Genomic DNA, 13,619 nt, shown 5'->3' on the forward strand with positions numbered 1-13,619 from the left:
CCCAGGTGTTTGTTTTGGCCATAAATGCTTTTTACAAAGCAACAAAAAATTGTTGTTGACTGTATTTCCAAGGGTCTTTGCTGAGAGAAGATGCAAACAGCATTGAGTCATTAACACTGGAACATGAATAGTAAAATGTGCACTTAGACTTAATTGGGAAATTTAAGTCCATTAACAACAAATGACATGACTGCTCTTGAGGACATGGATCAGGCTCAATTATTGCCAAATAATTTAATAAAATGCCCCTTCACAATAGCCTGGTGGAATATCAATTGTAAATTACAATTTGTGATCTCAAACCCAGTGGTAAAATTCATCAAGCAGTCCCAAATGTTCTCTAATGTAATTTCTGGTGCAGGTAGCCTTCATGTCTCTGGAGCCCACTTTTGGTACCAGGCTAAAATCTACTTGCATATTAGTAAAATGTCATTAAGGTAACAATATTTCTACTGGAGTAGGATATTTCAGTGCTCTTTCCACCCCTGCATGACTCCAACTGCCTGCCTTTACTGTATAAAAAGACCACTTGTGGCATCCAGTGAAAATCACCCTTTTGGTTCCTGTGAGGGGGTCTAGTCAAATCAGCTTTAGTGATTCAGAAACAACAGGGAACACTACAAGAGTACACTACAGACTATTGAGATGGAATTGGAACAGATCAAATATGAACTGGTCTTTTCCATGACCTACATGATCTGTGTATACTGAGGTTAATGTGGAATTATTGGATATGGAATGACTTAGAACTGTCAGACCCGACTCGGCTTTCATTGTTCAATGTATGTCACCATGTACAGTTATGCATGGTTTTGAAAAATTGCCACGGCTGGTGAATTTAAATGTAGTTCAGTGTATTGTACTGTTGTATATAACTATATAGTTTGAGATTAGAGGAGGCAGTCTGCTCAAGATAGATGGTCATTTTGGACCATGTCAAATGTAGCCTGAAATCCAGTCTGTTTGTGCTAACATTACTCTCCTCGCTAGTCCTGTTTGGCATGACAAGAACTGGCAAGGGGTGGAATGTTAGCTTGAAATCCATTCTGTTTGTGCTATGTCAAATTGTCCTTGGGTTTCAACTGTACTGTGGCTACATGACAATCCTGCTACTGTCAACCCATGATGTTTGAAGAGCAGGAGAAGAAAGGGAAGAAGCTCTGGCAGGGAAACAAGGAAGGGGTAGGATTTTATGCTATACAGAGAATGTAGAGCACTGGTTATTTGATGGATTAGATTATCTTTACTTTGAAATTGTCCACTGTCAACTTAAAAAATTGTTTTATAGCACCAATATACAAAACAAATCTAAATGTTTGTTAGCAGGGTAATTATTAAATGAGATGCCATCAGCCAAAACTTCCAGGGGTGATGCGGGGCACTTGTTGGTTGTTTGGAATTAAATAGTCTTCTGTAGGTACATAGTTACAATATGGTGACAATGTAATAACATCAAATAAAAAATATCAGCTTGGTAATGTTTCTGTATTGGTGTATGGGACACTTAAAGAAGTGTGTTATGCCTGTATGTTACAACAAAAAATACATCTGTACACAATGTATTTTAAATTTTTATTTAAAAAAATACATTATATGCAGTGCAATTGTCAGTTATCACGGGTTAACCCTGAAGTAATGGAATCTAGGCCCGTAACGGTTTTCTTGGTGTGGTGAAGGAAAGTCGGACCAAACTGCAGCGTGTAGATTGCGATCCATGTTTAATAATGAACAAAAAAACGTAACACGAATCTAAAACACAAACACTACAAAACGTAACGAAAACCGAAACAGCCTATACTAGTGAAAACTAACATAGACAGGAACAAGGACACTAAAGACAATCACCCACAACACAACCAAAGAATATGGCTGCCTAAATATGGTTCCCAATCAGAGACAACGATAAACACCTGACTCTGATTGAGAACCACTCCAGACAGCCATAGACTCTGCTAGATCACCCCACTAGCTACAATCCCACTATATACCAAAACGCCAAGACAAAACACACCACAATACAAAAACCCCATGCCACACCCTGGCCTGACCCAATACATAAAGATAAACACAAAATACTTCGACCAGGGCGTGACACCGTGTAACATAGACCAGCACAGGCTCATTTCGATCATTGTATCCTGTGTTTAAAGTTGTCCAATTTGGATTTGGTATGAAAAGTCTGATGGGATTTCAATCCTTTGTCCTCTCACTGTGTAACAAAACATGCTGTCAACACCTGCCACGCATGTTGACTATGTCCATCCACACTAGATAGGATCATCACCCGCAGCTTAAAATAGCAAAACCAACTGTGAACCAACTATATTGAAGTTGCACTATGCAGAAATTGCTCTGCCATTTCCTGTTTTCTAATAATAATAATATAATAATAATAATAATATATGCGATTTAGCAGACGCTTTTATCCAAAGCGACTTACAGTCATGTGTGCATACATTCTACGTATGGGTGGTCCCGGGGATCGAACCCACTACCCTGGCGTTACAAGCGCCATGCTCTACCAACTGAGCTACAGAAGGACCACTGGAATAGTTCTCGAAGCACTTCAAGAGCAAAAAACAAACAAGCAATATATAGTATCATGACAGGTCTACCAATAGAGGCCAAGCCTTTGAATGCTAATTCCTCTGAAGATTGAGAGGGTCCGTTCATGGCTTGAGCAGAGGGGGCTGGTCAGAGGATGGTAGATGATAGTGATGGAGCCTGCAGATGAGCAGAGGGCAAGTCTGGGGACCAGACTGAGTCTTATAGCCACTGGACTTTTCCTCTTCCACTCTGTAGCACCCACTTGGGTGATGCCCCAGCAGCTCGAGTGCCAGAAAACTCACCACACAGTTCAGAATAGTGGCTAGTTGTCCTCATTACGAGCCCTCTGCCTCAGCACTGCTATATTCCTCAATCTCCCATTCCCCCCATGCTTCAAGCCACTCCTGAAATTATGTTATCAAAAGATTAGGAACTGGCAGCCAGGTTAAACAAAAAAGTGTCCAGATGCATTTTTCAAACAAAAACATTAGTAAGCTAGCCAAAACAAAAACGATTTATCCTGTCAGTCAATCTGTAAATCCGTGGCTCAAAAACACTAGATACAGTGCCTTCAGAAAGTATTCAGACCCTTGACTTTTTCCACATTTTGTTACGTTACAGCCTTATTCTAAAATTGATTAAATACATACAAATCCTCAGCATTCTACACACATTACCCCATAATTACAAAGGTTTTTAGAAATTTTAGCAAATGTATAAACCTTGAACAACAACTTGAAATTGAGCTCAGGTGCATCTTGTCTCCATTGATCATCCTTTAGATGTTTCTACAACTTGATTGGAGTCCACCTGAGGTAGATTCAATTAATTGGACATGATTTAAAAAGGCACACACCTGTCTATATAAGATCCCACAGTTGACAATGCATGTCAGAGCAAAAACCAAGCCATGAGGTCGAAGGAATTGTCCTTAGAGCTCCGAGACAGGATTGTGTCAAGGCACAGATCGAGGGAAGGGTACCAAAAAATGTCTGCAGCATTGAAGGTCCCCAAAAACACAGTGACCTCCATATTTCTTAAATGGAAGAAGTTTGGAACCACCAAGACTCTTCCTAAAGCAGGCTGCCCTGCACTGACAGTGCTCTAGAGTTCCTCTGTGGAGATGGAAGAACTTTGCACGCCCAATTTTTCAGTTTTTGATTTGTTAAAAAAGTTTGAAATATCCAATAAATGTCGTTCCACTTCATGATTGTGTCCCACTTGTTGTTGATTCTTCACAAAAAAATACAGTTGTATATCTTTAGGTTTGAAGCCTGAAATGTGGCAAAAGGTTGCAAAGTTCAAGGGGGCCGAATACTTTCGCAAGGCACTGTATATATATATTTCATTGTCGGATATTTGATCACTAAATGCATCAGGGCATTGTGTCCACTGTATGATATTCAAATAATAAAATATATGGCCTACTGTATATAAAGGAAGAGAAGCTTAGGCCAAGCCCCAGAGAGATAAAGAAATGCATGTCGGTGTCGTAGCATGTCACCAGCATATCGCTATCTCTCTCTCTATGTGAGGTGGCTCGTGTGTCTGCTATACAGATATAGACTTACAGAAGGTGATGTTTTAATCAGAATATTTTGTATAAAGATAAGTTCAGCTGTCGGAGTCAGTTGGAGCGCCAGTGTGAACTGTCTTCATGTCATAGGCCTGCGGTTGCTAAAGCTTAATAATAGCCACACCTTAACAAATGTTTTTAAACTGTTTTTATGGGTCTCCCGAGTGGTTCAGTGGTCTAAGGCACTGCATCTCAGTGCTAGAGGTGTCGCTACAGACCCTGGTTCGATTCCAGGCTGTAATACTACCGGCCATGATTGGGAGTTCCATAGGGTGGCGCACAATTAGCCCAGCAATGTCCAGGTTAGGGTTTGGCCGGGCTAGGCTGTCATTGTAAATAAGAATTTGTGCTTAACTAGTTAAATGAAAGGTGGAAAATATGAGCAGGCTATTATATTGTGGCAAACACAGCATTGGATCTACAGTTGGAACTTCATTTGGCCAAAGAGAGCACACAATTAAAAGGACAGATCAAATGTAATTTAGCCAATGAAAATGTCTCAACAGAATGAAATAAAACAAGTTTGCATAGGCCTATTTATTGAACTGGTTTTGATTAATAAATAGGCTGACAATGCTATACAATAATGATAAAATCATATAAATAAATGTATGTTTAAAAATAACATCCTATCTGAATAGGAAGTGGCACAGTATCCTACATGTGGCTGCATCAAAGCCAATCATGGACAATATGGCCAGCTACAATTTTAACAGCTGGCTATTAGAGCTGGCAATTAGACCTACTGTCTAAAGGGAACCCTGGTGCATCAGAATTGCGTTTCCATCAAATTGACTTGATGTCATTATTATTTTTTATCCGACGTGTAGGCTACTTTACTCTCATAAAAAGGTTGGATGGAAACCTGGTTAATGCCAAGTAATTTTGAGAATGGTGAAATTTACATTTTGGATGAATGTGTTCAGGCCTACAGGATACTTTTTAAGTACCCTAATCAGATGAAAACATGGTGGCTGGATGTGTTTATGACACATATAAAAGGTAATACATTTTAAAAGTTAAATTATAAATGTTTAGCCTATATTGAAGTGTTGGGTTCCAAATGCGCAAAGAATAGCTGCTCAGATTGAAAAGGAGGCAGAGTGTGTGTTAAGAATTCCCTTATAACTGGGCCTGCTTTCCTGAATAACTGGGTCTGCTGGGAGCATATGTGGCCACATTTTTGTCTTATTCAAAAGACATTTTCAATGTAGCCTAGAGTATAATTTTGTACTCGCTTGAAAACAATAAAATGCAATTATTCATTGCATTGTGCAGATCAGGACAAACGATCCACCTACCACAATTGTCACTATGAATGGTGGATGGAGTGCCGGATAGACTGTTAGACTGGTAAACTATAAGTGATAAAAGTTAGCACATGGAAAAGCGTAGTGCATAAGGGAAGTACCAAAACACCTTGATATAAGGGAACCACATGCAAGTAGATGAGGAAATGTGTCTAGGAAGGAAGAAATGATATAGTAAAACCTGCAAATAGTGAATGTAAACCAGTAGAAAAACAACATGCTACCCTCCCCTGTGCCCAATAAAAAAACACCCATCCCCCCAGTAAATTGCGATCCCTCCCTTATCATTTCCAACATTTCGTAGGCCATATTATAGTTTCTGACATTTGGTAGGCCATTTGTTTGTCAACTATAGTTAGATACATGCAGCTTATCTTCTGTCATAACTTGTTGCCCCAGAAGACTATAAAGTAGTGCTCACCAGAATAATGTTTTACATGATAGAATGAATGCATTAGTAATCTACACTGAACAAAAATATAAACGCAAAATGCAACAATGTCAAAGATTTTTCAATTGAAATAAATTCAATAGGCCCTAATCTATGGATTTCACATGACTGGGAATACAGATAGGCACCTGTTGGTCACAGATGCCTATAAAAACGGTAGGGGCGCGAATAAGAAAAGCAGTCAGTATCTGGTGTGACCACCATTTGCCACATGCAGCGCGACACATCTCCTTCGCATAGAGTTCATCAGACTGTTGATGCTGGCCTGTGGAATGTTCTCCCACTCCTCTTCAATGGCTGTGTGAAGTTGCTGGATATTGTCTGGAACTGGAACATGCTGTCGTACACGTCCATCCAGAGCATCCCAAACATGTGCAAGGGGTGACATATCTGGTGAGTATGCAGGCCATGGAAGAACTGGGACATTTTCAGCTTCCATTAATTGTGTAAAGATTCTTGCGACATGGGGCCATGCTTTATCATGCTGAAACATGAGGTGATGGCGGCGGATGAAGGACACGACAATGGGCCTCAGGATCTCGTCACGGTACTTCTGTGCATTCAAGTCACGGTACTTCTGTGCATTCAAATTGCCATCGATACAATGAAATTGTGTTCGCTGTCCGTAGCTTATGATTGCCCATGACATCTGCCTGGAACAGTTGAACTCGGATTCATCTGTGAAGAGCACACTCTTCTCCAGCGTGCCAGTGACCATTGAAGGTGAGCACCTGCCCAATGAAGTCGGTTATGACGCTGAACTGCAGTCAGGTCAAGACCCTGGTGAGGACGACAAGCACGCTGATGAGCTTCCCTGAGACGGTTTCTGACAGTTTGTTCAGAAGTTCTTCAGTTGTGCAAACCCACAGTTTCACCAACTCTCAGGGTGGCTGGTCTCACATTATCCCACAGGTGAAGAAGCCTAATGTGGAGGTCCTGGGCTGCCGTGGTTACACGTGGTCTGCGGTTGTGTGGCCTGTTGGATTTACTCCCAGATTCTCTAAACAACTTTGGTGGTGGCTAATCGTAGAGAAATGAACATTCAATTATCTGGCAACAGCTCTGGTGGACATTCCTGCAGTCAGCATGTCAATTGCACGCTCCCTCAAAACTTGAGGCATCAGTGGCATTGTGTTGTGTGACAAAATTGCACATTTTAGAGTGGCCTTTTATTGTCCTCAGGTGCACCTGTGTAATGATCATGCTGTTTAATCAGCTTCTGGATATGCCACACCTTTCAGGTGGATGGATTATCTTGGCAAAGGAGAAATGCTCACTAACAGGGATGTGAACAAATTTGTGCACAATTTGAAAAAAAAAGAAGAATTTTGTGGATATGGAAAAGGTCTGGGATCTTTTATTTCAGCTGATGAAACATGGGACCAAAACTTTACATTTCTTTATATTTTAGCTCAGTTCAGTTAACACCTGTAAAGTTGTCTGTTTCCTTTAGGGACGGGGGAGAAAACCCCAAAACACTGGAAATATTGGTATTGTGCAAAATGTAATCAGTTTGACCAGTTTTAAGGAAATGAAAAGCTGAGAAAACAATGAAACACGTTTCTGATGACTTCAGCTGGTCTTGGGTGCATATTGTATGTGGTTGAAATACTGTCTGCTTGCATAACAAGTGTCAACGATATGACAGACAGCGTTCACATTTTCTCAAGAGATGCCGAAAGAAAGATATCATATTTCTCCACTCATGTTCCCTAGACAAAATTAACATTTATTGTATCATTTTACTGCAGTTAATATATTACGCTACATGTGAAAATGTATAGGCCTACAGTCAGTGTCCATATTTCAGTTATTTTTCCATTTAACCCATATGAATTTAAATTAGGAATATTCTGTTTATTCATGGGTACAAGGATACTTGTAAGTAGGTTAACACAGGTGCATGTAAACAGTTTATCCCGAATAAAACTTTAAGCGGGATATGAGCTACTATCCCTAAAACTGTGAGCATGTAAACGTGGTCACTATATCCAAATATCTGTTTTTATAGTGGCCCTTGAACATGTGGCATAAAACAACCAATCAACGCTCTTGCGTGATTAAGTGTTGACCTCTGAACTCTGGCCAGCAACAACAGAGTGAAGATGGCGGAGTTTGATTTTGGTGACTGTGAGCTCTTTGAACAATTGGAAGAGAGTATGCCTGTTGCTACTCACATTCGGTTCACTGAGGAGGGTGGAGAGGAAGGCTCTGAGCTCAGTGAAAGATTGGAGGAGTGTGAGGAGACAATCCGGAGTCTAATAGAAGAGAATATCCTTGTGTGAGAAGCTAGCGGGTGCTAGCTAGCCACCATGTCTGTGGCCTAACTTTAGCTAGCCAACGAGACATCTTTATTTCACCGCTCAACCAGTCACTGGTTGGACGTGCCTCTTGACAGCATTTCATCTCACTAGCTTGCAAACTATTTTGTAATTGCAGCTAAAAAAACATACTAGCTAGAACCCATGCAACAACAAAAAAATCGACGTTTTACTACGACTTGCCAAATAGCTAGACAGAAGACTAGTACGCTAACTCCCTAGGCGAATAATCTCAACGATTTACGATGGATTTGAGCGGCAATTATTGTGGGTGGACTGGAGCTCCGACATCCCATAACTTAGTTGTATCAAAAACTACAGATTTCAGGACCGCAAGAATAATATGCAATTACACATAACAAAACCTTAATTTTATGTGACATCTAACACATCGTTAATCGTGGAGTTGAGTTTAATCGGCTAGTAACTCCCAAATCTGGTGGGGGGAATGATAACGTCAGGCTAAAACTGTTAAATTTAGTCACTCTCTTGAATAAACACTGCATAGTTTATGTACAATGCTAGAAGTAGATTCACTTTCCATTCATCCAATTATAAATAGTTTGTGGTTAAAACTGAATAATCCTTTCCAAACAAACTAGCTGGTTGGTTGAAGGGGCTTGATGTCTATGTTTTGATCAAAAATGCCTCAGTATTTTTCTTTAACCTATTGTCCACATCAAGAGTTGAAGAGAAAATTGAAAGTTTTGACAAGGCCAAGGTAAGTTATTAATGCGCTACTCACTACAGGCATAACCTGTGTGTAATGTCCTCATTCAAATATTTTTCTTCCAGTGGCATTAATGTTGAAAACATCAAGATTGATGGGCCTCTTCTACAGATCCTTTTCGCAAATAATAGCATCTCAAAGTAGGATTTCTTTTTTGGTTTCTTAGTCAATTTCTCCAATGATTTTGTAACTTTATTTCTATGTCTATGGGCGTTAACATGTGAACTGTTAATTTTCTTTTCCCAGGCAATGCCGTCAAGAAATTGAAGACTCCATCTGTAGTATTGTTCAGAAACATCAGCTGCATGGAGAAGTTGAAAAAGGAAATCCCTCTAGCAATGTCAACCCTCAGGTACATTTTTGGATTTGGAGATGGTCTTGCTCAAGTTTCAAAGAAGAAAATATGTTTTACATGGAAAATATTTCACATCTGTTGCCTTCCACATGCAGTCTTCAAGTTTCATTATGGAAGAAGATCAGAAGACCAAGACCTGTGGCATCAAAAAGATTAAGGAGGCCTTCAGTGTGGGTGTATTTTTACAATTTTTTATGACAATCTAGGTGTCTGTCCCCTGCATGTCTTGTGAAATGTACCATTTGCATTTGTTTGTCTGGATATATTTGTGTGTCTCTTTTTCACAGATGGTGGGAAGTGTCCTGTATTTCACCAGTTTCTGCGTGGACAAACTTGGGCAGCCCCTGCTTAATGATAACCCCCAGCAGACAGAAGGATGGGAGGTTCCAAAGTATCCTCAACACTGCTTGCTCTGCTCTCTGTGGACAGCCCTGTGTCCTTCAGTCACTTATTTTTTCTAAAACGACACATTTCAGTGTAGAATCCAGCTTTCATTGTTGGATAACAACAACTGAGAAGAAATCTAACTTTTTGAACCATTATCTTTTCTATCTTTCATTGTGTGTATTAATGCACGTGGTAGTCGGTATATGAGTAGAAAAGTGTGCTGTGTTTTGTTACGCACGTTGAAACTACAGTTGCATCATTTAATTGAGTTCCTTAATTGTTGCGAAGATATCAGCAGGTCTTCAGCCAGGTCATCGCCTTAGATGGACAGGAAGTACAGATGAAAGAGAAAAGGTATGGCAGAGATTTTGTTTTTTTTATGCAGAATATATCTGTACATTTTATTGTTGCTTTTGTACCTATACTACAGACCTAAGCCTTGTTGTTTCAACTGTGGGTTGGATGGTCATCAACTGCGAGACTGTCCTCAGGTAAGTCTTGAATATCATTTGACTTTAATATGCATCTTATAACATGAAAGTTGTTTACTTACCATGGGCAGACAGAAGAGCTTAAAACCAGGTTTGACACGTGATCAACAGCTCTGTTCGTTTCCTCTTAGCCAAAGGACATGGCCAGAATCAATGAGAAGCGGAAGGAGTTTTCTCAGGGTAACCAGGGCCACCTGAGCAATCAGCGTTACCATGCTGAGGAACTGGAGGAGCGATTTGCCAGATACAAACCTGGAATCATGAGGCAAGGCACATTTGAAATGTCTGAAGGCACTGACACAAGAAGAAACTAATTTGTTTTCAGTTATTGCAAGGTCTAAGTGAAGTTGTAGAACTAGGGTTTTTGGTATCACAAATCTGTTACCCTTTGCTTGTGTTTCTGGCATTGATCAGTGAGGAGCTGATGTCTGCACTGGGAGTTGAAATGAACACTCTACCCCCTCACATCTACCGCATGAGGCGGTTAGGCTACCCACCTGGCTGGCTTAAGGAGGCAGAGATGGAGAACTCAGGTCTCACGCTATATGATGGGAAGGGTAAGATTTCACCCGGAGAGACCACAACCACTTTACTAAACACTTGCCTTGCAGTTTTAGTTGAATCACTGATCTTTCCTGATTCTTAATTAATATTGGGCTGCTATGTATTTAAACTGTGTTCACCCTTTATAGTGTCAAAAGATGGAGAACTAACAGAGGTCGACCATGGACAAAGTATTTCCTATGATGTTTCCAAGCTAGTAGATTTCCCAGGCTTCAATATATCTGCACCACCAAGTGTGAAGGATGTAAGTCTTCTTGAAATCAGTTTGCTGGCCATCATTAGGGTACAAGCATGCCGGTCTTTGCCACCACTTGTAGACCTTTACAACCAACATTTCCCCCCTGACTTTTAGGACTACAGGCTATATGGCTCTATTCCAATACAGCATAACCATATGAAGCAGAATTTTGCTGACTATCTGTCCAACAATTTTCCAATGGTAACTACAATTCTCCTATTCCACATTTTAATAAATTGTTTGTCCACTGTATGTGTGCACACTATAAATTAATATATTTTGCCAATAGCCTGGTGCCAACTGCAATAAGAGACTGCATGAATCCGAATCAACTCCCCAGCAGACGAAGAAAAGGAGATCTGATGCCAGGAGTTCAGATATGGATGTTGACTCAGGTAGCGGTGTTATTATTCCAGGTGTCTGAATACAATGTATAAACCAATTACTCTATTGCAACCAGCAGATAATTCTGCTTTTCACTGTCATGACTGGGTGGTCGGTCTGTCTGTTTGCAGAAAACAAAAGTCACTTATGTTGTATGTGTGCAATGGCCTCCCTGCTCCTAGCAGTGCATAACGCTTGTCAGTGTCTGTTTCCAGACCAGGATACTACACCCCGCCGCCACCGGAGCTCAGACGGCTTCCAGTTCCAGCCCCCGCTGCCCCCTGACTCGCCATCCTTTGGTTCACCACCTCCCTTACCTCATGGTACACCACCAGCCACTCCCACTCCACCCCCTCTTCCTAAGGGAACACCTCCCCCCACACCCACTAATGGTTCACCGGCTCTACGGGGACGCACTGTGGGAGTGGGTGAGGAGTCTGTAGGTGGGGAGGAGGAAGAGCTGACACTGGAGGAGCTGGAGGAGCAGCAGAGGCTGATTATGGCTGCATTGGAAAATGCTGATACCACCACCAACAGTGACTCTGAGACACCAGCTGTTGGAACACCCCTCCCCAGCTCGCCCAGCGTCTCCACACCTGCCCAAGTCGACACTGAAACTGAAATGGAGGAAGGTGAGGCTGAAGATGAAGAAAAGGAGGGATCTGTGGAAGTTTCCAGCCACAACAGTGATGAGCAGATCAGTGTTGATCCATCCTCTAGCAAATGTCAGGATGATGTTGAAGATAAAGGCAAGGTGGTTGAAGATGAGAGCAGCTTGTTGAAAACACCAGTCCAAGAGGAGAGCCCTATGAGTCCTGAAGCTGCTGCAGATAGAGGCAATGTGCTTGCACAGAGGCCCAGCTTGCTGCAAACACCAGTCCAACAAGAGAGCCGTCAGCCAGACCCCTCAGATCAGGATGATGTCGAGGGAGATCTGACTGACTCTGTGGGGAAGGTAACAGCCGTGCCTCACCGGAGTAGGTTCGCACATGGCATTATTCCCTTTGAGGACACGCCAGAATTCACAGAGGTTGCTGAGGCCACCGGGACATACCTTCGAATCCGAGACTTGCTGAAAGGTTCCCCTCGAAATATGTCGAAAAAAAAGTGAAAAGACTGGCTTGAATTAAAATCCAGGGATTCTTTTGCATAAACACTTATTTTTTAACAAATCTGTGGTTTTCATACACTTTTCTTTAAGTGTGCCACAAGTTGGAGCTGAACAGTTTGGTGACCTGTCATTCAAACTTATTTTTAATGGTTTATTTTTTTTTGTACCAAAAGGAATGTATTTTATGCGTATTAGTTAGCTGTGGTCTATGAAGACACAAGGTTTTCATAGAATAGTTTTTCTTTAAGGAAACCTCATAAGCCAGTTTTGGCATGTCTTTTTTGCCATTCACATAAAATCATTTTTGTAGCAATGACAACATCCATATTGCTCTTTTAGGTGTAAAGATAAGATTTTATAAAATGTTTTTTCCTCTTCTGTTTTTACCATCGATTGATAATTTTTCTATGACTCATTGCAGTCTAGGCGCCTCTCCTTTTCTCATGGTTAAAGTAGCCTCCCATTGGCTACTCCTATCAAATAAGGACATATTCATCTCGATTTTTAAGTTAATTTGAAACTTGATTGGATTGTTGAGGTGATTTTTTAAAAACTGGATTATTTTATTTTGACACAGGAAGTCTGTGTCTTAATTCAGAATATCACTACCACAATATGGCTCTGCTTAATATCGCACGTTTATTTAAAAAAGTAACAACCATTTTACGTCTTTTCGTCAGCTTCATAGACTTGGTTCAGCATCTGGTTATTGCTACTACATAATGGCACTAGAGAGCAGCAAAACCTAATTTGACATTTTCAGGTAACCATATTAAATTTGACTAAGAGCAACTTGTCTAGAGGAGAAGAGTGCCAAAGGAGATCGGCCTACTTTTTACTTAGGGGTCAATGGTTTGTTTTTGTTATTCTAAATTAGACTGTCATTGTAGTTTTGCCATTGAACATCTGAATTAAACGTACACAGTATGTGGGAAGGCTGCTTGCAGTATGAATTTCTCATGTTTCTGTTTTTAAATAGTGTTCAAGATTATAAACCATTTGGAGGGCTGGTTTTTAAGGGTCGTGCCCTGATGGTGCTTGGTGGAGAATGGCCAAAATTAGATCTAGTAATGTACTGGTCTAAAGCGTCACATTTCTTGACTGCCAGCCCTGCTCTAATATAGCCTTTATAGAAGCAATTATTGGTCTGTACC

The 13,619-nt window shown here is 40.8% G+C and overlaps 1 protein-coding gene across 1 annotated transcript; it reads left to right on the top strand.

Annotated features, from left to right (window-relative positions):
* The first annotated feature begins 7,962 nt into the window (after positions 1-7,962).
* LOC124034301 (zinc finger CCHC domain-containing protein 8-like) lies at positions 7,963-13,404 on the top strand. Its single transcript, XM_046347307.1, has 14 exons — positions 7,963-8,155; positions 8,884-8,926; positions 9,001-9,075; positions 9,182-9,287; positions 9,386-9,460; positions 9,578-9,681; positions 9,966-10,031; positions 10,108-10,168; positions 10,300-10,433; positions 10,583-10,725; positions 10,861-10,976; positions 11,085-11,171; positions 11,260-11,365; positions 11,570-13,404. Exons 1-14 carry the CDS (start codon positions 7,990-7,992, stop codon positions 12,463-12,465), a joined length of 2,178 nt encoding a protein of 725 aa, XP_046203263.1. The 5' UTR covers positions 7,963-7,989; the 3' UTR covers positions 12,466-13,404.
* Positions 13,405-13,619: the final 215 nt, after the last annotated feature.

This window comes from Oncorhynchus gorbuscha, linkage group LG04, assembly GCF_021184085.1.
Source record: "Oncorhynchus gorbuscha isolate QuinsamMale2020 ecotype Even-year linkage group LG04, OgorEven_v1.0, whole genome shotgun sequence".
Classification (NCBI taxonomy): Eukaryota; Metazoa; Chordata; class Actinopteri; order Salmoniformes; family Salmonidae; genus Oncorhynchus; species Oncorhynchus gorbuscha.

Bases quoted from the DNA above. Each gene is read 5' to 3' on its own strand.
- LOC124034301 (XM_046347307.1), top strand. From the start codon at position 7,990: ATGGCGGAGTTTGATTTTGGTGACTGTGAGCTCTTTGAACAATTGGAA. The intron at 10,032-10,107 runs GTATGGCAGAGA...CCTATACTACAG, and splicing joins GTACAGATGAAAGAGAAAAG to ACCTAAGCCTTGTTGTTTCA. The intron at 10,169-10,299 runs GTAAGTCTTGAA...GTTTCCTCTTAG, and splicing joins AACTGCGAGACTGTCCTCAG to CCAAAGGACATGGCCAGAAT.